This window comes from Oryzias latipes, chromosome 12 (genome assembly GCF_053564925.1).
Source record: "Oryzias latipes strain Hd-rR chromosome 12, Olatipes_Hd-rR_3.1".
NCBI classification, from domain to species: domain Eukaryota; kingdom Metazoa; phylum Chordata; class Actinopteri; order Beloniformes; family Adrianichthyidae; genus Oryzias; species Oryzias latipes.
In genome coordinates, this window is record NC_136248.1 from 26,860,331 (window position 1) to 26,887,331 (window position 27,001).

At 39.8% G+C, this 27,001-nt stretch overlaps 1 protein-coding gene across 3 annotated transcripts; it reads right to left on the minus strand.

Moving 5' to 3' along the window:
• Positions 1-4,985: 4,985 nt before the first annotated feature.
• olfm1b (olfactomedin 1b) lies at positions 4,986-26,297 on the minus strand. Of its 3 annotated transcripts, none has more exons than XM_004074528.5 (6): positions 25,766-26,297; positions 20,212-20,361; positions 19,432-19,587; positions 16,805-17,024; positions 8,491-8,597; positions 4,986-7,027 (listed from the first exon to the last, which is right to left on the minus strand). In XM_004074528.5, exons 1-6 carry the CDS (start codon positions 25,817-25,819, stop codon positions 6,359-6,361), a joined length of 1,356 nt encoding a protein of 451 aa, XP_004074576.1. In that variant the 5' UTR covers positions 25,820-26,297; the 3' UTR covers positions 4,986-6,358. The 3 variants fall into 3 exon arrangements, with proteins under 3 accessions (XP_004074576.1, XP_004074575.1, XP_020563204.1); XM_004074527.5 differs by lacking the exon at positions 25,766-26,297 and adding an exon at positions 21,864-22,412; XM_020707545.2 differs by lacking the exons at positions 4,986-7,027; positions 8,491-8,597; positions 16,805-17,024 and adding an exon at positions 17,352-17,788 and having other exon boundaries at positions 25,766-26,284.
• Positions 26,298-27,001: the final 704 nt, after the last annotated feature.

Below are 27,001 nucleotides of genomic sequence, written 5' to 3' on the forward strand. Positions count from 1 at the left end.
GTTTTAACGATGAGTTTATTTAAGTTAAAACATTTACAACACATTAATGTGGATGTGTAAGTGTGCAATTTGTTTAAGAGTTTAGGACTTCCGTATGGTTTTTAGGATCATCTGTTAATTGCCGGATCACACAACTTTAACCATTTTAGAAAAGTACAAATTTGTAGTTTTAAAATACTACAGTTTTCTCTAAAACATAAAAAGTAGCTTGTTTCTGTTCACATCCTTGTCGAAAAGAACAGTCATCTTAACATGATTTGGAAATTTTAGTTCATTAGTAAATAGATTTGGCAAAAAATAAATGAACTCTAGATTCTTTTCTGATTCTACATGTGTAGTTTGTCTGTTTGCTACTTCTATTTCTGTCCCCCCTCCCCCATAAGAATGGTGCTCTACACAAAATGCTAATGAAGAAGTCATGTAAGGAGTGAGCAGATGTTGGAGCTGCAGACAAGCGCACCATTGTAAACAAAACCCAAGCGCCGAGAATCACAAAGGAGACATCTGACTTTATTTGACTTCGCCTTTTTATTGCGCTATAATTAAAATGAATTGGGTTCATTGCTGTTTTTCTCTCTCTGTTTTTTTTTTTTTTACGGTTGTATTGATGTGATATTGGCTGGTGTTCCAACCCGCTCCAGACTTGTAAAACGTTGGGCCTCCACATCGCCTCCAGCTCCAATGGAACCCTGGGCTGTATCGCCAAGGTGATTAATTTGAATTAGGAATGTTTATGGCTCAGCACTAATGGATAATACCTGAGAAAAATTTCAATGTCATTGTTGTTCACTGCCTTAGCATAAGAATGATTTTAAAATTGCCTAAATGTTCTCAGTGCCTCATGTTTTTATGTCATATTTATGGAATAAATGGAATTTTAATGGAATAAAGATAAACAACATTTTAGCATTATTATGAAAACATAAAATATATTTTACTTTATTTGAAAGTGGAATATGAAATGTATAAGTTATGCAAAAGACACATTCAACATGATACAAGTCTTGGCACAACTTCAAGTCATTTATACCAGGGGAAAAATAGAAAATTTGTTTTTTCTTACAAATGTATAAATGTCCCCACTTTGCAAATCTGGCAGCTTTGGACAAACATTAGATCTTTTTGAAAGCATTATATAAATATTTATGTCATTGCGAGAGGTTCTGGGTTCAAATCCCGGACAAGCCCCCAATTTGTTACGACTTGGTCTTCAGTGTACACACATAATGGAGGCGAAACTGGTTTTAGCACCGTAAGTATTAAAAATAACAATTAAAATAAAATAAAAAATAACAAACGACAAAATAACATTAAAGGCAAGGTTATGATGTTGCATGAGTGTCTGAGTAAGTGAGTGTATGTCAGCGGATAGAGTGTTAACCAAACCAGCAGAACCAAACTGATGAGTGCATGCATGGGAGTAGAAAGCTGACAAGGCACAAAACTGAGGCAAAGATCCGGACACAGCGGGCACATCAAAGGAAGCGCACCCCTGAAGAGCTCCTAAGGTGGATCTTTTGTATTCCTCACCTGATTCCCAAACACCTGCACCTGTGCAGGAGGAGGAGAAATGGGGCAGCCACCAGGGAGACACGTCCCAGGGGCAAAGGAGTAATTTAAGTCATCATATTTTGGAGAACTGTTTAAGAGTAATTTCACACACAATTTTGAAATAAAATATGACTAATTTTGCTAAATAATTGTCCTCAAGGAAGATCTCTGAGGCACCGCCTTTCGCTCCTTGTGGGAGGTGCCCATTTTATGATGTCAACCTAGAGCTGGCCTCGGCAGCGTGGCTGCGTTTCACCCACGAAAACAAACATTTGACTTTAGTAGTGTTGACGGTTGTAGGGGGTTGGTACTAATATGGTAAATAAAATATCTGTGAATGAAACAAGATGGTCCCCATGAACCAAAAACTGGCCTCCAATTGTCCAAACATAGAAAATCCTGACACTGAATGCATCAAGTATGTTAAGTTTATATGTGACAACCTAACCTATGATGTAATAATAAGAAAAAAGTGTGGAAAGTCACACATTAACGAATGTGCTTCAGAATAAAGTCAGTGCTGTGTCATGCAGAAACCTTAAGCATACCAGTTGTTGGTCGTGCTTTGGTCCTTGGGGGAACAATGCACCTTCCTGTTGACCCTACTGAGGTCACACCGCTCGCTGCGACTGTCAGAAGTGCTGCTGCAGAGATCGTGGCATTCAGAGGACGAAGTATGCACACACAAAAAACAATCCCTTTTTTAAATGTGAATGTGACATTGGAGCAGAAGTGACAACAACACACCCTGCAGAGAAAAAATATGAATTGAGAGGATTTGTTGGATGTAGAGGTTGGGAAAGTGGAGCTGAAGCGTCTCTAGATCCACAAACGACGGTTTAAAATACAAATATTTTCATCCCCGGATGGATAAGTTATTGCATTAAATGTTAAAGTACCCTCAGCTGAACAGGTGTCTGTCTCTGTGTACTTTTTTTCCCCATCTCCCCAATTCCATCTTTCTATTTCTGAGGAACAAAGCAGTTTGTGTTGGGCAAGCATTCAGGGTGAAAATAGAAGCAATCATTTATTCATCGATTGAAACATCAGAAGACTAAAAGGCAATGGGGGAGTTGGAGCAACAAAGAGCTGGGAGGATGGACTGCTTGAAGGATGAGAGAAAGGAACAATGGTTGCTGGTCTGAAGATCAAGGGAGAGAAGACATTTTTGAATGAGCAAAAAGTGGACAGTTTTACTTTAAAATAAGACAAACAAATCCAGTCTAGGATCATATTTTGTATTTTTTAAAAGCTTTTACTTTTTTTCCAATCAACAACCACAAACAAAAGGATAAACAAAAAGTGGATGCTAGCAACTTTTAGGCAAACTATTAAACCGAAATATCAAAAACTGGAAAAATAAAAAAATATTTGTTTGTCATCAAGATCTAAGAAGATAATAATTATTAGAGAATAATTCTGTCAGATATTTAAATATACAAAATATTCCAGTTTTTTTTTTTTGGAATAATACTATCCATCAATTTTCAAAGGGAGCCGGTTTAGCTCGTGCTGGTTTGCGCCGCCTTCCGTCCGTGAAACCAGGGTTCGACTCCGGGCTGCTCCCTGTTCCCTTCTCTACTTCTGTGCCGGTCCCAAGCCCGGTTGCTTTGAGAAGGTTGCGTCAGGAAGGGCATCCGGCGTAAAACATTGCCAAGTTTTCCATGCGACTCGTTCGCTGTGGCGACCCCTGATGGGAAAAGCCGAAAGAGAGACGACGACGACAATTATCCATCAATTTTCAGAAGATGTCTGGGTCACTGGGTTGCTGGAGCCTATCCAAGCTAATGTTGGGCAAAGGCCCCCTGAACAGGTCGCCAGCCTGTTGTAGGGCCACACACTCACACAAGCATTTAGGGGCAATTTAGATATGCTAATTAATCTATGAAGACTGTTTATGGACTGTGGGAGAAAACTGGACATCCCGCAAAAAAACCCACAAGGAGAACATGCGAATTTTAATCAAAGTTCCCAGCAGGGATTGGCACAATGGCCTTCTTACTATGAGGTGGGAGCGCTAACCACTAATCTTAACCACCATCATTCAGCCTAGAATATTTTACACTTTAGAATGTGAAAAGAGGAATATTGTGGTTTGTACTTTTAATTTTATAAGTAAAAAAAAAAATGGTTAGGTTGTGCTCACACCAAACATGAGACGTGCGTCCAATTTCAACGTACAACCACCAGGAACATTGTTGCTGGTGGTTATACGTTGACGCCAGTGTTTGGCAGATGAGCTGCAAAAAAGCATGTGAATGTGTGTGTAAATGGGCTGTGACTGTAAAACGCTTTGGGCCTTAGTAAAATGCGATATAAGTATACGCCATTTACCATATCTGAACCGCTGGGAATATTCTTCTTGCATCAACCAGTAAGGAACTTTGGTAGTGGCCTGTTGATGATGTGATCAGTTGGTGGAGTCCAAAACCAACATGAAGAACAAAAGGATTTTTGCAGTGTGTGCACCTCCCAAACTTTACGAAATAATATATGAAATTATGACATGATTTCTGATTTAAAAAAAAGTTTGTCTACTTTTGATTTTTTGTTATTGATCCCAGAGAGACAGAAGCACAGCTGAAACAGCCGTCATCCAGGTGTAGCTCCAATAATAGTTGGTGAACCTCACCACACCTTATTTGGTAGCTCCTCCCACTTGTGTGAGGAGAGTCAAGTTTGTGAACACACTTTTGGACGAGTGTTTTGCAGTGAATTTGATGCACATTAAAATCTGATGGCAGATGCAAATTTGATGCACAAATCGTGTTTGGTGAGCAGCTTTAGGCTGTTGCCGCTAGAAAAGATCCCTAAAATATTCTCTTTATTAGGGAACATATGAAAAAAACAAAACCTTAGAGCAGTTTTTCATTCCAATACAAAATGAGAAAATGTGGAAATATATAAAATATGGAAACATGAGTATTAAATATATGATAAGAATTTTTATTACATTTGTTTATATTTTCTCAATGAAATAATGTTTCCTCAAGCGACCATCTATGTTACTTTGAAACGTAGCTTTATGACCTTTTTAAGAATATGAAAATCATCACTTTGGCACCTTTTTTTCTAGTATCTCATATGCATCTTGGATTTTTGGATCAAATAGTTAGAATAAATTAAGCTGTGTACTATTTGTACTTAAAACAACAACAAAAACATATTTGTAAATTTGTTTGCACAGATCCAGGAATGGGCGACTCCAGGCCTCAAGTGCTGGTGTGTCTGCTTGTTTCCCAGAATTCCTTGCCCAACACACAGCTGATTATCTGGATCAAGCGTGTCCAGCCAATCAGAAAATGCCAAATTGGGTAAGTGGGAAAACAAGCAGGAATGCACCCATTCTTGATGAGAACTTCATTAACAAAATCTGTGTGATCCAATTCAAGTTGTCCGCTTGGCAGTTTCTGCTTAAAGCAACAATCCCAGCGTCCGATTTTTCAGATTTATTGACACCAATCGTTAACTACCTCATTTCAGATACAACACATGTTCAGCAAAGCGCAAAAAGTGTGAAAAGCTTTCATCCTCCGCAGAGGATGTACATTTAAACATCATTATCCTTCGCTAGCAGGCTAGGGTGGGAGGGAATACACAACATAAGACAGATTATCTTCTATAAAAAGACCTCTTCTTTGTACTTCAGGCGCAGGATGTAAGTTCAAAATAAGCACCCTTATCTGAGATGCAATACCTCATACATTCTGTTTTATATATATTTATATATATATATCTTTATCTTTAGAGATGTGGTGTATATAGATAAATAAAAAGGGGCTAAAACAGTTACAGTGATACAATTTCTTTTTTAAATAATTGCAAAGAAGCATACACAATTAAATCAAGAGAAGCAGGAAGGGGGTAAAATGAAAAAGCATAAAATACTGGCAAATATTCAAACTCCATTAGGGTCTTCTCTTACTGCTTTTGTTTTTTTTAACCCTCACATCGTACAGAAAGAGATTCAGAAAAAGAGCAGACGAGAATAATAGAAAATATTCATGCAAAGAAAGGCTTTTTTTTCACATAGTCACCAACACAAGGAAAATCCGATGAAGGAACAGCACTTTCAACAGTCGGTGCCTTCAGGTCTTTTTGTGGATGTTATTGTTTCTCTACAGACTTTAGATTTGCTACTGATAAAAACGATATGAACTGCCTCGCTTTAGGCTTAAGATTTCTGACAAAAGCCACCTCCTTTTTTTTATTTATTTTTTATTATATTTTATTGAATTTTTTTGTTAATGGGTTGTGGGGTCTAACAGTCTGATAAGTCTTTTATTTCACGACCCCGTTGACCACATGAAGAGTTCATCTCAGAGGCTTCTCGCTAAATATCTGGAGCCACTCGGGAATATGTATTCATTTATATATGGAAATTAAAGACATTATGTTTCCTTCTTTTTTTCTTTTTTTTGGCATCTGTTTATATTCTTTTGACTCTGATATACTACTTTTACAATCATTTTTCAGTACGGCAAATGGTTTAAGAGTTTCATTCCAAAGTAAAACAATGGCTCTATCAAAATAAATCTACAGCTTTTAAAGAGTCAGTCTTATTTATTAAATAAAATGTTTTTTTTTTTTTTTACAATCATAGTTGATTAGCTTTATTGAATAACCCATATTTCTGGAATGAAACCCTCAAGTTTAGATTTTTTTTTCTTCTTACGCACATTCTGAGTTCTTTGCATTCATGAACGATCAAGTCTCTGCTCTTGTAGAAATGGAAAAGTCTTTGCAATCGTCTTTGATGTTGCAGATATATTCTTAAACACAATGAGATTCGCGAACAGACTCCGGGTTACTCTGAGCGGATGACGTGGAACAGTGTCACGTTGTAGAGGACCTGGTGTCCGTTGTTCCAAGCATAGAGGGCGCGGTCGTGCGGGTTGTAGTCCAGCATGGAGATGTGCGAGTACTTATTCTGGAAGGCAATGTCAATGTACTCGTACGTGGAGCTGTTGGTGGAATAGGCGTAGTAGACTTTGGTGCCTCCTGAGTAGCTGTTTGTGACGTACAGGGTGCCACAGATCATAAAGGACTCCCCCGCGCTCCTCTTGGGGTGGTTGGTGGTCCAGCTCTTGATGATCTGTAGAGTGTTAGGGTTCAGCTTGCTAATCACAATGTTGCCGGCGTTCTGGTTGGTGGCGTACACTGCCCACAGGCCTCCTTCGTCCACCATCAGGTCAATGTCAGAATGACCTCCCCAAGCGTAGTGATACGCGTTGTTGAAGCCGGCAGATTCGAGCTGCCGGGACTTGCTGATGGAGGAAGTGCGGAAGTCAAACTTGATGATGACGTGGCTCTGGAACTTGTTGAAGTAGATGGAGCCGTTGTAGACCACTTGACCTGTTCCCGACCACGGATGGGGGAGCCGGTGGGAGGTGAAGTTGTCAGACGTCATAAAGTCGTGCATAGACTTGTACTCCCGCACGAAGCGGTTGTTATGGTAGCCATCCATGTACCAGACCTGAGGATTGTGAGAAAAAAGGAAGACTAAATGAGAACTCTGCAGCTGAAATCTGATCTGTTGGATCTGTGAACCAACTGATTAGATCAAACCTCATTATCAACATCCACTCCAATGAAGTTAACACCACTGATTGTATATGACAACAGGTCTGAGTTACCCCTCCCCTTCATGTTTCAAAAACCGGAAGTACCCGCTGGCTCCAAAATCCCACCGACTTCTACTGAGAAATATACAGCTATTTTCAGTCGTTCTATTTGTCAAAGGTAACTATTCTTACTCTGCTACCTTTTTGAACATGTTCTTGACTATCCTCTTTTTTTCTTTATTGCAAGTTGTTCAAAGTCATAAACGGCCAATCAGATGCCTCAATAAGAGTCCATCACTCAAATTGAACATTGGACCAATCATTCCTAAATCATTTAGCAACCTGATCTTGGCGTAACCCTAACCTTAAATATCCTCTTATTTTTTCCGGAATCCGTTTTCCCCCCGGGAGTTTTCCTTACCGCGAAGCAGGGTCTAAGGGCAGGGCAGGGGGGTCCAGTTTAGTTTAGTCTGTTTAGTTAGTTCAGTTTAGAATTTTCCTATTGAAATCTATGTATTCATGATCCTTTTGGTATTAAGTTTACTTTACAATTACCGGTAAAAAGCGCATTGAGACGACTTTGATTTTTGGCTATACAAATAAAATTGAATTGAACATTAGAATTTAGAATTGTAGAAAAAACATTTATCAAAGTTTAAAACAGGAAAAACCGTAACTGTTAGGGTCGCCAGTTTAAATAAACCTTTTTTCGAGAGATGTAGTGGATTTCCTGTTCTGGTCGACTGCAGCTACATCATCTAGCACAGGGCTGCTCAGGGTGGTAGATCTTGAGGACAAGCAATGAAAAAAGGTTTATTTAAACTGGCAACCCTATATAATAAGCAGACCTGCTCTAGTTAGATTTGAGCAAAGCATTCATTCCCTGGTTAAAATATGTTCCTTTCAGCATAATAATGACGATCCAGGCCAGTGTTTACATGTATACCAACATTCGGGCTGTGCTGTCAAAACAGTTTGCCTTCAAGAAGTAACCAAACCTGGATATTTATGCAGATGTGGTGCCGCTTGCCGCCAAGTCTTCTCAAGTTTACTGTGTGACTTTGAACATTATTGATTACTCGCGTAAAGTCAGAGCAGCTCAGAAACCCCATTCTCTTTATTTACAGGATCTTCTGTTCCTTCTCCTTGTTTGTATATTTGTATTGTATTTACATTTCTAAAACTTTCTGGAAAAAACGTAGATTTAATTTAAACGAATAGTTAATTGTGCCTAAATCAATATTAGTTTAAGGAAAGGTAAGCATTGTTGGAATCTTTACTGGACCCCCAACCCCAGCATCAAAATCCTTTAGTGCTTTAGTTTTCTCGTGACAACTCGATGCTGAGATGTTCCCTTTTTAGGAATCGTACGTACTCGAGTGTCTCCTTCGGGCGCCAGTGGGTCGGTCATCCAAGAACCGAATCTGGATCCTGAAATCTTGATGGTGATGGGTTCACTGATGCCCGTCAGTTTGCCGCAAGCTGCAACCAAAAAAGCATTAAATGAGAAACCAGAAGTAGACCAAAGACCAGAATTAAGTATTAGAACAATGGCTGTTTTTATATTTGCAGAGAATTTATCATTCTGAGTTTGGTAGAAAAGTTGGCAAATTCAAGCAAATACAATACAATAAAGACATGGAAAATAAAATAATGCACAATCAAATTTTTCTCCCAAAAATAGTGCGACTGTACTGGTATTTTGATCCAATGTTCCCAAATTAGTATCAGACATAAAGAAAAAAACATATGAAGCTATTTTGTAAAATGGTTAACGGATAAAAACTGATGGAAACTGAAGCTTTGGTAGAATCATTGAGTTTTTGACCAGAAATCCTTAAGTTCCACTTTAATCGTCTTATGATCTTCCTTTTTAAAGTGGTCTAGTGGTCTTGTGGTCGAGTGGTCTAGTATGCCGTTTTTAGCCAAAATAAAAAAAAGTCTTTTTCTACAATATAGTTTCTGCGAAGCGTCAGTTCGTTAGAAATGAACATGTGAGCCGTAGGCGGAACTGTAATGCAGTGAAAGCCTGCCCTGACTTCCCATCTTCCCTTTGTTTACACTCTACTGCTAGTTTAAAGCTCCTCACAACCCCAACCTAACATTAGAGGTGTAACAAAAATGACGAAGAATATTAGAGCTATCCAGCCGTCCAGTTTTGAGCCAGATACTAGCTCAGACGAGGAAAACAGAGAGATGCATGAATCTATTTGTCTGCAAGTGAATGCATCAGAATGAAGCGGAGCAGGGAGCTTGTTTCCTGCGGATTGTAGATTTTACGTGACAACTACAACATTTTGGCTGCTCACAATTTGAAATATTTATAAATGCAATTTTAAGATTATTTTTCTTAAAGTATTTGTGAGAAAAATTACACAAGCACATTTTTAAAAAACATCTTTATACGACATTTTGCTAAATCCCTTTTTTTTTTTCCTGTTTTGAGTTACTAACAGTCCAGTTAGCTTTAATTTGATATGAATACTGCTCATTTTTGCTTTAAAGATGGGGAGTCTGTGTCCAGCTGATGCAATGACTGCCTTCTCTTTTGCAAAATAAGCCTCCTAAGAGGTGCTGATTATTCGATTCTCACTTTTGCTCTCCGTGTGTGGACTTGTGACATGGAAGAAATTTAGTAAATGGTGAGGAAAGCCTCTGGGTTCTGTTCCTGTGTGAAACCTGCAGGAAGCCACCCTGTTAACTGGTGTTGATTGAGGCGGCAATGTAAATGTGAAAAATGTTGAGCTGAATTCAGTCATGTCAAAAGAGTACACCACATAAATGAAGAAGCTTGGAGTTTTTTTCCCCTAATACTTTCTGAGAGTCTTTTTGAGAGGCCAATTTAGGACAGGCTCATTAAAGGGGTTTTTGTAGCTTTTTTTTCTTCAGAAGGAATTTATCATTAATCCCTCTTGTTATTCCAACCCCACTGTCCTCTATTGTTGTGAAATGCCACGTCACTTTGAAGTTATAACAAGCTATATTCCTTTTCTCGCTTGCTTTTCTTCATTTTTCTGTCTCCCAGGTAATATAATTTGTGGCTTACTCTGTGCAGCATATTTTTGTCTGTTCAAATGTGCAGGCATGGCAGCTTAGCTGCAGCAGAGACAAACACAAGGTCACACGAGAGCCATTTCTGCTCCCTCTGGCAAACAATACGGAATCACCTCTATGGGAGAAGCAGTTAATGGTGTTGTACAGTAGAAAAACAAAATTCAAATGGTAAAAGTCATAGGAAGATTGTGAAATACCCAAAATATAAAGTGATTTTTTTTTTTTCCTGATTAAAAAAAGGTTTGAATCATCAAGTAATTTGCATTAGAGAAACAACTTTGCAACTCTTCGACTGTTTATGCCATTAACGTAATTCCAATGGATTCTGAAGTGGAGAAAAGCTTTGTGCTGATTTGTAAAACGTTATGATAATAAAATCTATACAGTAGTAAGATAGCAATTGACAGATTCAGTGTTTTCTACACTGAATCTGTCCTCTCTGTCAAGAGGAAGCAGGAAGAGGAGGAGAACATCTACCAAAGTAGACCTGAATAAATACGTGAGGAATGATGGAACTTTTTTTAGTCTGGAAAAGTCACTGTCCACATCTTCTCATTTGCAGGTGGTCCTTGTTGACCAGGAAAAAAAAAGAAGCAAGTCAGCAAGTCCCACCAGTACACTGACTATTACTAAAAAAGCGCCTTTTCCTCTCGCCACATTCTCTGTGGCAACAAAGCTAAGTTCACATCACACACGTGTTCAAGCAACTACTTCCAATGAAAAGTCTATGTAAATGCACGTAAGCATGATTCGGGCTTGCGTGTTCAAAACTCTCACGCGTCGCCACGCAAGTATCTACGACCGTTTTCGGGCTCTCTGTACCAAACGCATGGCCATAGAACATGCGTTTCAAGGTAAAACAGGTTAAACCAATCAGAGAATGAACCATGGATGCCGTAAATTTTCATTTACGAAAGTGCACACCGTTTGGAAAGTGATCATGGAAGAGAAACGAATTGCGTTTTTTTGCTCGGCTGGAATTATCTGACATTGTCTTTCATTTATCTGACTATAGAGCAGTGAAATTTAAAAGACAGAAGCAAAATTTGTAAGATTTGTGTGGCGGACATGCGCTAGAAGTAGAAAAAGAAGAAGATGCCCTTCCTTGCTTGTCCAGAACGAACACCATATGTTGAATGTGCATTGGTGTGAACTTAGCATATTCTTTATCCTGTTTGTGGCTTTTGATTTGCACAGTGGATTTATTGTTGATTCACTTCCATGCTTTGACTCCTTGAATATTTCTTGATCACACGGTTGCAGAACACAAGAGTTCTTTAAAAAAAGTCAAATTCAAATCCACCAGTTAATCAAACTTGAAATAACTTTTTCTTTATTGTCAGCACCAGATTTTAAAAGGGTTTTTGCACTTTCCTTAACAAAGTTCCCAGCTCAGGAAAAATACTCAGTTATGTCTAGTTTTCCTTTTGTTGCATACAAATGGATTAATACAGATGAGAAAAAATTATTTTTTTTTTTGTTCAACTCAGCTGATAACTAAAAACTTTTTTCTTCAAATTTTAAGATTCCCAGTTTGTGTTGATACTTTCTTTTTGCTAGGAGGTTCTAGTGTAGTTCTGCAGGCTGAGTCCCTTATGTAACACTCAGTGGGATTAGTCTGCATCAATGCATCGACCATTGCTTTATTTCTTCTCTCTTTAATCATGCCTCTATCTTTGTTTGTCTGACTACTACCAACGCAAGAGCGGTATACACTGATGGATCTGAGTCCTAGAGACCCAAACGGGGCCTAATCCACCTTTGGCCTGAATTTTTCTGAACTGCATCAGAGGGCAGGGCAAGTGGGGGCTGATATATTAGAATACATGCTGCCCCTGCATGGGAAGATGGACATTTATTTGCAGATTAAAGTATTCAAATGACTCTTTACCTAAAAACCTACCAAAATAGTTTAACAGTTCTTTACATTTTATATTTTGTGATTTAGATGTTTTAATTTCTTTTGCTAGGAGCCCATGCGTGTTGTTCTAGTGATAAGTGTGAATTCTGTACCTGACTGTTAGAAATTGGGAAATTAGGCAATCAGAGGGTACTTTATGTGGGTATCCTGCAGGCGTCCTATGGACACTTGTGTATTATCTGCACACCTGGCCAATAAGAGGGCAGTAGTCGCATAGAGTGTAGTGTAAGTGCACCTTACGACAGCATCACCCGTACGTCATAAGTCCTTGCATTATTCTTACAAGAACTTCATGATGCACTTACCACACACAAGACAACGTTCCAATTTCATGACGTCCCTTGAGGTGGCCGCTCAAGTCTCAAGGGAACTGCAAGACACACCTCTGCTCCCTTTCAGATGCACCCACTCCTCTCTACGACCCTCAAGTGCCCCGGACAACCCAAAACTCTGCAGCAACCCCCCCATACGGGTGCAAGACAAAGGCTTAAACTTTGTAATAAACTTTAATGATTGGCAACCTTAGAGCTGAAGGTCTGTAATGAAAACTTCCACCTTAATCTATTAAGTTATAATAAAAAATAACTTTAGTGAAATCGGTGAGGTCATATTTACCATTAAAAAAATAAATAAAAAAGTAGTGAGCAAGGTGTTTGAATTGCTTTAGAATTTCACTCGTTAGTCCTGCACTATATAGTTTTATAGTAGTTATTGGAGAATAGACGGAATCTGCCATACATGTAGTAAATGTGTGCAATAAAATATTGGGTAGGGAGAAAACAAAACTTTAGTTCCAGCCCTGTCTTTAACCCTCCTCCACATTTAAATAAAAGGCCGTTAATGGTACAACTACTTGATTAAAAAAAAAAAAAATGTATTAATGTTTTAAAACTAAAACTTGTAACTCTAGTTTAAAATAAATTAAGGCAAGAATATATTATTAAAATATTAATGATTGATTTTATAGCAAGTCTATGTATGTATTTGCGGCATCACCAAGAAAATGAATTTCTACACGTCTTCTCTTATCTAAAATAATGAGTTTGGGGCTGGTTGTTGTAATTCTGTACCTTACTAAAGAAAAACAATGAAAAATGGTAAGAGGTGGTTTTTGGCGCAAAGGTAAGCGCTTTACTTCATTTATCAGTGTTTTCATTTGCAGGGCTGTTTGCCTGAGGCTCTCCGTGTCTCCACATTGCAGGGGCCAAACATGGGAAGATTTATTTATTTGATTATTGCCCAGCAAGCTGGCATGTCCTCTTGATCGATGGCTTTTGTTTCCCGGCAGCAGCTGGGCTGTTATTCTCTCTGGCACCAAACAGCTTGAAGGACAGCTCTGCTGATGGTCCATTCACTCTCCTTCACTTTTTCCCCACTGCCCTCCTTCCACCCTCCATCAGTGGATCCAATTTATATTAGTCAGTACTCAAATTTCTCCTTCCCCTTTCATTTTTTTTGTTTTGTTTTTCGTCTGATGCAAATGCAGCGTGTGACCTTCGGCAGATTCCTCTGAGTGGTGGGAGAGTGCTGGAGTGTATTTGTTAGCACTTTTCATCAGTGCCCTTTGCAACCATGTGAAGATGAAAGGGCTAGCTGCCCTCTGTTCCGCCTGCGCCCGTCTCTTGCTGGGTGACCTCGCCTTCATTGCGACTGATGTTGCTCATTCGCTATAGTTGGGTCCCGCAGGTCCCCACTCATCTGGCTGTCAAACCAGAAGCATGGGTCCAGTAGGAAGCAACATCTAGATTAGCCAACCGGATTTTTTTTTCCAACCTTTTATGTGAATAAATTCAAATAAAATACAGCCACAGATTGTTCTGCACAAGCATGGTGGCCATTTTCCATCTTTTTTCCTTTTTTGCACTCACAGAAAACGTGAAACAGGGACACAATATACCCGTGATGTGCTGCGTGTAAGTGTGTGTGCTCTTGTAATATGTCTTAGTCACCATGTGGGTGTGCATCTATTAGCACTGTGGGCTGTGACAGAGGTGTGAAGAGACCGAGACGGGGGCTAAAAGCAAAGATAAGGCTCTGACCAGACTCTGAAAACAGAAGACACATCATCCTCCCCATCTCTGTGCCACTTATGGCTGATCTTTGGGATAAGCAGAGGTGGTTAAATTAGGCAAACTGTAGTCCATAAAAATCAAGAACTTGTCTTAAATAGCAAAACTGTGTATAAATCATTATGTACGGCGGCTCATTGTCACAATCTTACTGTTTTGCTTGAATATTTTATATTTTCTTTCCTAAAGTCCCACTCAGATCATCTTTTGATCAATTTTCAGTGTTCTCACTGGTGTTTTGATTTTAATTATGACGATTTTAGGCAAAATTTTAAAAAAATCTATTTCGATTTCTAGAACATAGTTTCTGCAGAGTGCCAGTAGTTCGTGGATGCATCAGAATGGAGCGGAGCAGGGAGCTTGTGGTCCGCCCAGAGTATTTTATATGTAACATATACACACTATTTCTAACGGCATGTGTTGTCTGCTCATTATTCACAATGATTTGAATAAAGAAATATTCAGAAGTGAAAATTGAAGCCTAATTCTTTTTATATGTCTTCTCATGAGAAACGTGCCAAAGGAACATGTTAAAAACACAATTTTCATCAGAGTAGGTCTTTAAAACAGTACTGGAATTTTTATGTTTAAAGTTAAAAAACAATGTGTAGCTGCCAAAATAATGAGTTTGTTTGAAATAAAAGTTAATAATTATGATTTTCGGGGTAAAGATATGTTTAAAAATAAATAGTATTTTTGTTCAGGGGGTCAACATGTGGAATTTATTATCCGACGATCTGAAGAATGCAAACTCCATATTTCAGTTTAAAAAAATGTATAAATTTCAAATATCAAAAATACCTTGTGGACTGAGAGGTAATTTTGAGAAGTGTTTGTTTCTTGTTTTTCTCTTCTTCCTTTTTCTTTTCTTATTTAAGGTTCTAACAATTTGTAGGTAGATGTGATGTTTGTATTCAGGGTTGGGGAAATAAGCCTTGGCTTTACCCAACACCTTTTTCGCTTAATTTTGTTCAATGTTTATGTTATTTTTTCAATGTTTATGTTGACATTGTTCAGTGTCAATGGTTATGTTGATCTTTTTTTTTTTTTAAAGTTTGTTTGTTTAACATAACCGAAATAATTATCTCTAAAAAAAAAACCAAGATTCCTTTATGTAGTTTTCCTGGTTTTGTGAAAAAGTGCTTTATCTTAAATGTTGCTTTGTTTCATCATTACTGCACACCTGGTATATGTAAATTTGCATCTGTTGCTCATTTCTGCTCATTAGTCATAACACTTTTTTTTCTTTTTTAAAATATCAATCAAAATGTTATAAAAACACTGTTCTTCTTGATCTGACTTGTGCTATGCAATTGTGTTATTTGTTGAGACTCATCTATGACAAATATTTGTGACTTTTTTTTTGGTAAAAATTTGGTAAAGTTTGATTGAGTTACTTAATTTTTCCACAAATCCTTTACGGATTTAATAGCTGATTTTTTTATGTCAAGTAACATTAATTTATTACCCAGATGGTTGTTGCTGTGCATAATTTGAGAGTATATTTTCCCAATAGAGTAACAAATAGTTAGAGCTTGGATTAAATATATCTGTGGATGTTGCAGTAATTTCATAACCAGTAAAAATGTTAATGTGGAAGCGTAAGAAAAGGGATGTCTTCTGTTTAGCTGCTCTTGTGAGTTTGTAGCAGTTTTTATGATGTTACCTTCTAATGATGATATAAAACATTCACTTCTACAACCTGCAGCAAAAAGTTTTTCATCGTAAAGGAAGAAATCTTTTGGTTTAAAACACATTTTTGATCAAAATATATTGATAAAGATATATCTCAACACTCACCTTGAATTGTATAATGATGCAAAAGTGATGCCATTAGAAAAAATTATACAAAAAAGTGTTGTTGGTTTTTTTTAAAGGACGTGTCACACAACCACTACGTACATTAGGCACATATTGCACGCATGTAAATTGGTCATACGTGACAAAGTGAGCAAAGTTGTGGTCCTTAGGTGAAAATTTCCACAGCTGTTTCTTAAATGAAGTGCGTTAAAACCACCAAAGTACAAATAAACCACATAAAGAACACGTAAATCCACAAAGAAGATGAACCATGCGTCATTATTAAGCTGTGTTGATGCAATTTATTAGTGATCCATGTGTCACTGACCTAATTTGAAAGTGATATGTGCGATATAAAAGTTATGGTACATGAGTGAAAGGTCTGTTAAGACATATGTGACATATGTTGTGAGAAGCCACAAATTTGTGTATGGATCTGGCAAAAATCACGCCCAGTTGCGAAGTATTGACATAATACATGCTGATATACTGCTTAAATACGCATAAACTTGCGTAATTCTCAACCAAACAAAAATTTTGAATAGCTGAAAACCAATTTCATGTACGGATCTGTGCACATCGACGAACATAAGAGACACAAAGTAGGTATATCACACATGTACCGCAAAAAAATGTCATACATATAAAATGTGCAAAATGTACATATTTGCTGTGTGACATGGTCTTTAACAAAAGTTGACCCTGAGAATTCCTGATCATTTATGTGAATGAAATTCTAATGAAATGTCCCCCATATCATGTGACGATCCACCTCTATCCAGTTGTGACAAAACTCATGCATGTGTTTGAAGGCAGAGTGTGTGCCAACAGCTTTCTGTGCCTACCTAATTTTTGCATGCATGCTCGGAGTCTCTCCTCAAGATTTGACACTCTGTTGTGGAGCTCCTCGTAGTCATAGGCCCCCATCTCCTCCTGTAGTTCGCTTAGAACTGACGTCAGATTCTGGACCTCCTCCTTAAATTTCAATACCAATTGGGCATCGGCTTTGTACTCCTCCAACACTGGTATCAATGGTCTAAGCTCCTCCATTTTCGCTTTAATTGCCTGGAAGGATTAGAATAAGCTCGGTTGAGTGTCATGCGCGAGAAAAGGAGCCCCGCTGTCCAGAAATGGGAAAAAAAGAGATATAAAAAAAAACAAAAAAAAAACACCTGTCTAAGCCTGACTACTCTAACTCAATCCTGCCTCTGCGCTGTTTGTGTCCGTGTTGAGTGTGGATTACCAGAGTGTTTATTTCCTTTACTGTTCTGTGGAAGTGTGTGTCTGAGCAAACAAACCCGGAGAACACTGTCCACCCGCTGGAACGAGCAGAGCAGGGGGCTCCGTCCCGGCAGAGCAGCCATTTAAAAAGCAAGCCCTCGGTACACGGACAACAATTGGGAAAGCTCTTTATTGGTCATCATTGTTTAAAATGCAACATCGTATTAAGGGTTACATGCTTTTACATGTCACACACAACAAAGTGTCTCGAATTTTACGTCTATAGCTTTACTCAGACTTGTTTAGTAACCAAATATGCATAGACAAAAGCCAAAGAAAGAGAAAAGGAATAACAGCAATAATAAGAATGATTAATTGTATTTATGCTTGGAAAAAAGCGATTAGATGGAAAACTTTGACAGAAGTAACATGCAGGAATCAGTGGTTGGTTTGGGAGAAGGGTGGGGTTTCTTAGTTTTAATGATGCTAAGGGTAAATTAACTGTTAAACACCCAAAAACTCTCAGTTCTGTGGCCCAGTTCAGGGGAATCTGGAATTGACCTGCCTCTTCTTCCCTGTGGCTCTCTTTACATGTCTTAAAGTTAGCCCTGCAAGCAAGAAAATGACAAACTGTTGATAGGGGCTGGAGCTTACTGGCCTGACTAACAGACACACAAAGGCGCACATACACACTTGGTACACTGCACTTGGACACGGTAAACTGCAGGCATGCACTGAACGTGGCATTGGCAGCATGAAAGGTGAGTTCCGTCTCATGCAGTGGTGCAACTTGATATGAAGCAGATGGATGAGGAGGGATTGTATCTGACTGGGTCGGGACTGCTGGTGATGGAATGGAGCTCAAACATGTCTCAATGTTTGTGGGGATCTCAGATTTAGATTTAACTCCCATGTTGATGCAAATGATTGTGCCATTTTTAGCCAAACCTTTTAAAAAAGAAAACAAAACGGTCATTTTCTAAGCGGCAATAGTTCATTCGAAATTTGCCACTGAGTTGTGGGGGAGACTATTGGCACAGAGCAACCCCGCCCCCTTTTCCCATTACCTCTAACCTAACATTTCTGGTGCAACAAAAATAGCGAGCAATATTGGAGCTATCAGGTTGTACAGTTTTAAGCCAGGTCCCAGCTCAGACGAGGAAGACGAAGACTGCATTGTTGTTATCCGCTCCTGATTCATTACGATTAGAACAAAGAAATGCAATTTGAAGCCGATTTTTTTTCTTTTCTTTACAAATGTTCTCCATCATCAGAAAAGTGCCACAGCAACATGTTAAAAACACCACATTCATTGGAGTGGGTCCATAGGTGCAGAGTTTTGCAGGTGTCTCTAATCAGTCTCTAACCAGTCTAGAGTTTCCGGAAATATAAGACATTCTCTGAAACTAAAGAGTAATAAATAAAGAAAAATCTGTCAATCAGCATGAACAAATGTGAGAATCCCATTTAAGGTTTCTCTGAACTCCAGACCAACAGTTGGTCATGACCTATAAGAGTCCACTGAGATATAACAGGTGAGTTAAAGGTTTTTGTTGAATTTGAAATTCCCGTCATTGTAACCCTACACAGTCTAAAAGCTATATTAAGCAGAGGAGTTAATACGAGTAGTCTGCTTGGTAGTACGGAATTTGCTTCTGCTTTTTTCCTTTTTATATTTATTTGATAATTTTGGATATTTACTATAAATTAATTATCCACAAAAAATGTACATTCATTTTGAGTTGCAGTTTGTCATAAAGTTAATGTAAATGTAGTTATATGTAAAAAAGTTTGTGATTTTTGCCAATTAAAAACTCACCAGCATGACTTTTTTATTAAATTGTGTGTTTTTTAATTTATTTTTATTTATTGAGTGTTAAAAAAAACAACGTCATTGGCACTAATGTAAAAAAAAAAAAATTCAACAAAAATTCATATGACAGGAACTGACATTACTAAATAAAGAATTATGACAAAATAAAATAATATCTGTATTTAATAGTTAAAATGCTTACCGACTATTAATTTGGTATTAAATATTTACCTTTATTAACTACAATAGTGTCAGTAGAAGTATATACTACATAATAAACTCAGTAAGTCACATTAAAATATAAATATGTTTTTTGTGTGCAGTATGGGGCTGAAGGCAGTTTGATCTCCACAGTGGTAACACACAATGAATGGAGCTACAAGGCAGCTATGAATGACGAATGGTGGGCGGGTCAATGCTGAAGAACAGGCTGCGTACCTTGTATTGCTTGGCAATGTTCTGCTTGTGGTTCTCCTCCACCTGCCTAAACTTGGTCTCCAGACCCCGAAGCTGGACCTCCATCTTCTCCACGTACTGCAGGTCTCTCTGGGTGCGCTGGTCCAGGACCTGGATGGACTGGGTCATGTTCTGGACCTGGGATTTCATTGGTACACGTTAGCCAAAACAATAGTCACCCTTTGGTTCTGGGAGTGTGAACTGTAGAGAAACTCAACAGGCTTCAATATGTTTCTGTGGCTCTGGCACAGATCTTGCAGTGATTCACAAACTCTGACATCAGGCCAACTAGTCAGGGGCCTCAGACACATGGTGCAAAGGGAAGCGTGCCTACTGTTGCGACATTTGTTGTCTCCAAGCCCTTGTTTTTCTTTTTTTTACTCCACAAATGTTTTGGATCTGGTGAGATTCTTTGAAAGACCTGAAAGTCGTTGCTGCTACTGCGTGTCTGCTTTTCTGCAAAGCACTGCTCACTTCGTGTGAATGTGGGAGTCTAATCTCCCAGTCTGAGTGTTGAGTCGGGTTGCATCATATGCAATTTGTTGCTCCGGGTGTTGCAGTTCAACAGAGACTCGGTCAGCTGCCTCCCATGGTGCATCGGGTTTCCAGGGAGCTCATTAGAGCATGAACTCTATTCTTATCCAACAGGCAGAGGATGTCTATGACCACATATCTTTTTATGCCTCTGTGTGTAAAAACTGAGCCAAAACGTCCACCCAGATCATCGCCTGACTTGATTCCTGGGAGTTAAACGATAATTACCTTTTCCAGCAGTTGTCTCAGTTGTTTGGTGCGGGCATCCCGTGAGCACATGGACTGCTGGGGCGCCACCACGGTGCAGACACACCTCCCCTCGCTATCCTGGGCGGAACTGAACACCTGCCACGATTCCTCTGGGTTTGCTGGCAACACCTGAACAGAGATGAGCGAACACAAAATAAATGGGTCAGTATTGATCCTTAACTCGAAGAAAATAAAGATTTTTTTCCATTTATCAGTGATTTTTTTGGTGTATTTTATGTTACTTTTTTTCTATTGTTTTGTTTATTTATATTAAAACTTAACAGTATTTGCTTTTTGATTGTTCAACCTTTGGTTTTTTCCAATGGATTGGTTTATTTCAGGCAATAAAAACAACAAAAAACAAAAAAAACAAAAAAAAAGGAAAAAATCTATATCTATACATAGATAAATCAAAGTTAGGATAATTATGGTTGCTTTTTAATTTTTAATTGTTTATTTTAAAATAAAATAAAACTTGATTGATCCCACAAAAAAGGAAATTAATTGTTTTTGTATTGTTTATTTTGTTTTGTTTTAATGTAACGCACTTTGTGTTATGCTTTTATATGAAAAGTGCTTTATAAATAAAGTTTGATTTGATTATTGTGTTACCATTGCTCTAATAAAAACGCCTTTTAAAATATATTAATGTGTAATTTCGAAATTTTGTTGTTTGCTAACACATCGTTCTTCATTATTAAATCAAATTTGGACTGCAGGTAGTAGTGGGGTGGGTGGGGGTGGAAGGAGTGGGTGTGGGGTGGGGTGGGGTTTGACCAAGGCCCCCAAATACTGGGACAGCACCCCTGAACAGTAAGAACAGTAAGATGAGACCGCCATCTTCATAAAACTTGATTGGATTAAAAAATATTTATTTATGATCAAAATGAAATAATTTCATAAGAAAAAGAATTGCCAGTAATGTCAAAGTAGAAATACATAGATATTTTTTCCTTCCATCCTGCTAATCGAATAGGAGTCTAAAGAGGAGACTGGAGATTCATCACTTTATCACCAATTAAACCCGCCTGGACAGACCTGCTAACTGCTTCAATTAGTGAGGAGTGACAGATCCCAAAAAAGACAATCACACACAGACAATCCCAGGGTGGCGTTCTCCAGCAAGAGTGAGTCCTGACAAGACTATAAAAAACCCCACCTGCTGTCCTCCCCCCACACTTCACCAATCAAATCTGCTGTTTGCGCCTGCAGGGATCCTCTGCGGATCGCCTAAATTCATTTTTGCTCTCAGTGCTTTAATTATGGATGGTGCTGCAGGAGCAGCTCTGGCAGAGCTTCATTTAGACTCTCAGCTTTGGCTTTGAGCGCCTCCTTCGCTTCATTCACAGACTTTGTGAAAGGGAGGACTCCTCCTGCTGCTTTCCCAGTGAGATCCGTTCTACCTGTCCGCGCCTCGCGCCTGCAGCAGCTCTAATATGCGATTTTTAGAAGCCAAAAAGGCAAAGAGCAACTTTTCCTATAGCAAGCAGCTGCAAAAGCATCAAAAGAAGAAGGATTTACGAGGGATTGATCTTCAGCGCGTGGCAGAGACGCGGTCCGATCGTGCGTAATTTGGCTGCAGTCTTTCAGAGGGAAAAAACAGCGGCCAGTCAGATAAAGGTGAAACTTACTCCGGTGCTCCGGTCCAGATACCCCCCCTGCGCCGCCGTGAGCTTGGTAGTATTGAGCCCCACCAACGAAGGGAGGGTCTGCGACATCCAGTTGGTGATCATCGCCATGGTGCTCAGCACGACCCCGATCTTCAGCAAGGGCACCGACATCTTCCCGCTCGGGCTTTTTAATCAATCTCTTGCGATAAATCCGTCTTCATTCCACACACTCCGGACGGAAACGGGGAGCCGCGGTGCCCAGAGCATCTTCATCTTCAGACCGGGACTCCGGCTCCGTTCGTTTTTTCGTGGGCATCTCCGGGTTGGCAGTCGGACTCCACTGGAGAGGACAAGAAGCTGCGCGGCCAGCTGAGGAGAAAGGTGCGTAAAAGCGCAGAGAGTCCTCTGAAAGCCCCTCTGTCCCGCGCACACTAGTTCACGCCCGTCGGTCCGCCTCCCGCCTCGGTGCGCTCTGTGATTGAGTGCCTCTGACTACACACACAGGCGGCTCCAAATGGTTATGGGGAGGAAGGAGGAGGTACTAGTAGGAGCAACGCCAGACGCGATGATGTCAGCCTGCTCAGGGGTTCGTCGATCGTGATGATGGCCCGTCTTCAGACTGCTCCATATCAGCCCGGCTGTCCCCTGGGGGGTGACAGTGAGCAGGTGCGCCCACAGTGATGCTGACAGCTTATTTATAGCACACAATGACATTTCCCTCTTTGCTGCCTGCCCTGTCATCACAGCGAGCGTCGTGCGCGCTAAAAGTGCAGCCTTCACGGAATCGGCGCGCGCACGGCGGTGCACACGTGTCCGACATGACATGTAGGAAGATGCTGCAGAGGCGCACGGATGTCAAGACTCTGGAGAGGCTTTGTAATGATGAGACGCAAGCAAGCTGCACGAGAGAATGAGGTTTCAATTCGTGGGACTCTGGCGCCATCGTGTAGCAGATAGTGGTATTGCAGGTATCCAAAATGCACATGGGGCGCAAATAATTGAATAAACAAAAAAATTAAGTTCACCTTAAATAAATCTGCGCTTTATCTTGCTAGAACTACAGGTGGTTAAAGTACACTCAAAACTCAAAAAACTCAAATATTCCTTAATCTTACCACGAGGAACTAAATTAGATGACATTAAAACAGTTTACAAGATCTAATGTCTCTCTCTCTCTCTCTCTCTCTCTCTCTATATATATATATATATATATGTATCTCTCTCTCTCTCTCTCTCTCTCTCTCTCTATATATATATATATATATATTCCCCCCCCTTTCTCTCTCTCTATATATATATATATATCCCTCTCTCTCTCTCTCTCTCTCTCTCTCTCTCTCTCTCTCTCTATATATATATATATAAAATAGAAATTTGCCAATTAACCACCAATGTTTTTTTTTTTTCATTTTGCAAACTGCTGTAACCCTTGTTACCTAGGGAGTTGGGTCATCTAGACCCACTAGACAGTGCGCTGAACCTTTTTTCTTCAATGATTTATGAACCTCACTGGTGTCCATGGATTACATGAAATCCTCTCCACCTTTATCCACCTTTGTCATGGTAGGGAGAACACGTCAATGATCATCTTGACCTCATAGGATAACACAAGGGTTAATCTAGAAAATGTAAAATAGGGGCAAATCTTCTTCATTAAAACTAATTGAGTTAATTAAAAATAGTAATAATTAAAATTACTTCAAACAGATGATAAATACAATAAAAATGTGTAAAAAAAAGCACACTTTAATTTGGCAAAATAAAATATGATGAAAAATTCAACAGTAATTTGCAAAAACCTGTATATCTACATGTACCAGTATTTAAAAAAAACCTACTGTACATTCACCTAAAACCTAGTTCAACTAGAACAGAAAAAGAAAAAAAATGAATAAGTGAATAAAGACTGTAATATGTTTAAGACCACAAGAAATAAACTAAAATATCCTGAAAAATGAACAATATAGAAAAAAAAAACAAGTTTAAAATTTCTATGAAATAGGTGAGTTATAATTTAATGAACTGTCAGAAATAAAAGCTATTGATTTGTTGTTGTTTTGGTCCATCATGCATCCCATTCAACACTGCTGGTTTTAACTTCAGGAAGATCTTGACGATCATCTGTCACTTTTATCTTCAGATGTTGTGACATTTTAGTATCTTTACTATTACTGATGCACGTTCTGGTTTGTTGCGTGGGCGTGTTTACCAGCAGATACTCTTAAATTGCTCATCTGTCTTTATAGCCATGATATTCATTATGACTCTCAGCGACTTGGAAATGCTTAAAAAATAAAGTAAAATATCCTTTGTTTTTTTTTTTTTACTAAGTTTGTGCACCTCCATCCCTCCCACTGTGAAGAACTGACCCACAGATCACTGGGGGGGTGGGGGGGGGGGTGCTGCTGGCTCCAGTCTGCTGTCCAAATCAGGACTTATGTAATGAGGTGCAGTTTAGCAGGGCACAGCCCAGGTCTCTAATGACATCCCCCCTTTCAAAGCTGCGCGGTTATGTATGGATCCCCGTTCGATTGGAAATGTCAGAGGTCTGCCATTAATGAAAAGTGCTCCGGATTTAATGAAGGGTGGGGGGCACAGAGCAAGGAAAAGGGGACTTTGGTGAAGCTGTGGATCAACCACGTCCATCCTGGTCCCTGTTAAGCAGTGCTTTCATCAGGTGTGCTGTAGTAGCAACTAGGAGACAGAAAAGAGACAAAAAACACATTTCCAGCCTACAGATGCTCTGCTAAATGCACTGAGCTGCCACCTACTCCTCTTCTGCTCACTGCCCCCCCCCCCCCTGCTTTGTCGCTTAGCCAGTCATACTGAATAATAAATACCCTCAAATCCCGACTGCCAATTACACCACGCATGTTGGAATTCATGAACTCAAGTGCAGAGAAACCAGAACAAACCTTTGAACTCCAAACAAAAAAAATCAGGATTTCTTTGCATTGAGTGAGATCCTTCAGGATGACGGGTCTCTCCAGCCTGCTTTGTTTCTACGAGAAGAGAAACCAGGCCTGATGCTAAAAGGCATCGTCGCTCAGCATCCCAAGTTGACGTGTCACCGCTGAGGAGGCTCTTTTTTCTGATGAGTAACCCAGCAGTGTCTCCCATTGCCCGGATTCTTTCCTTTCGCTCTGTAAAAGTTCTTGGAGGGGGCTCTTTAATAAGTTCCCTGCTTTCTGCAAACTTCACACACACACACACACATGCTTTCCGGCCTGCACCCGCGGCCATAACCCCAAACTCCCTGTTTCCCCTTTGAAGCAAAACAAAACCAAAAAAATCCCTGACATCCTTTTTGTTGAAACTAGTTCATGTCCCTGTTGAGTTTGTCACAGTGGGAGCAGATCTATTGATACTTCCCCTCCTCCTGCTGTGCTGATTCCACAGTAGACCCAGAAATACGAGTTTGTTTTCAAGCAGACAACAAAATAATTCCTTTTTTTTAGCCCAGAGTTTGAAGGGCCTGAGGATAAATTAATCCTACATGTCTTCCATACCCTTAAGGTGTTTATCACAACCAGCACTCATAGTAAACAAGCACAAACATGCATTGTGGCTGCAGTTGCCTTCACACATGGAGTCGCTGTGGTCACTGAGCATGCTCAAAGCACCTCCTGGGAGACATTTGATTGTGGAGCCCTGGTGTGCAGCTGCAGAGAAGCCAATGAGATAACCAGAAAACAATGCTGCATTTGATCAAATCCGGACATTTCCTTGTAATCAGGTTATTGACACATCTCCCCTGCATGTCAGCAAGTGGATCTCTGCGTTCCCATCATGTAATCCCGGGTGTTAATCTGCTTGAGAGGGGTGGAAGGCTAATTTCTTCCTTTAGAAATGAGCTAATCTCGCAGGATTTGGAGCCAATTATTAAAACAGGCAGGAAAGGATAAGAAAAAGACGAAACCTACTTGGGTGAGTTCTGTGCCCATGAGGATGAGGAGAATCAGGGTGAGGAGCTGCATCTCTTGCCTCCGGTGTGCGTGGACCAGCGGTCTCACATGCAGATCGGGTCCCGTGGCGTCCCCCACCCTCCTCCACCACCACCACCCACCCACCCCACACAGGAGTCCGTTCTTCTTCTGCGCTTCGATTCCTTCACGCGCTGTGATTTTTCTTCCCCCCCTTGTATTTTATTATGTGGTTATCCTCTAACGGCGGATCTGGATCACGCGCTGCATCCTCCTCTCCGTGTCTTCGGCGCGTCTCCGCTCGCGATGCCGCCCGCGCGCTCGCTCACTCACTCACTCGCTGCTGCTGCGGCGGCGGCGGACTGTGGGGGACATCGGGCTCTCCTCTCCTACAAACCTGCACTCGGGTATTTGGCTTAGAGAGAGAGAAAAAAAAAGTTTACCTCCCAGACTCGTGCTGCTGTATTTGCGGGATGACAAAACGGGAGAGACAGCAGCTGAGCACGGGGCTGGAAGCGGAAGTTACATCGGTGGAGAGGGAGATTCAAACGGAGCCAGCAAGAGGAAAATCCACTCAGGACGTCGCCGGTTCACGATCTGGAGCCACTGTGACACCAGTTAGCGCGAGCCCCGAAGGATTTCAATACAAAAGAGGAAAACACAATATAATATAAGTAATAACTAATGGCAAATTTCTAAAAAAAAAAAAAAAAAAAAAAAAATGTCCGTAATAGGTAAATTCAAATTAGTCAAAATATTCAGAATAATTACATTAAGCTTTTTTTCCACAGGCAATTACCACACCCCACTCTGACCGTTCCACAGTCAGACAAACTACTGTTTATTACATATGTGTGCAATAAGTGACTCTTCATCTACCTCTACACTCAATACTTATAATGCTGCACTTTATTGCATTCCACTTGATTCTATTTTCATTTCATACTTGTATTGAATTGTTGTACTTTTTCTTTTTACCACTCCAAGGCTGCTATAATTTCATTGTCAATATGTGTACAATGACAATAAACAATTCTGATTCTGAATTTGAGAAGGGGGAAAAGGATTATAAGGCAAGCCAAGAATGGTAAATAGCGCTTTCTACCCTCTTTTGAAGGCCCAAAGCGCTTTACAGTCACCGTCCCATTCACCAAAACACACACACTCACACACACACACCCATTCACACACTGGCGGCGGCTCCGCTGCCAAACACTGGCACCAACCTCCCACCAA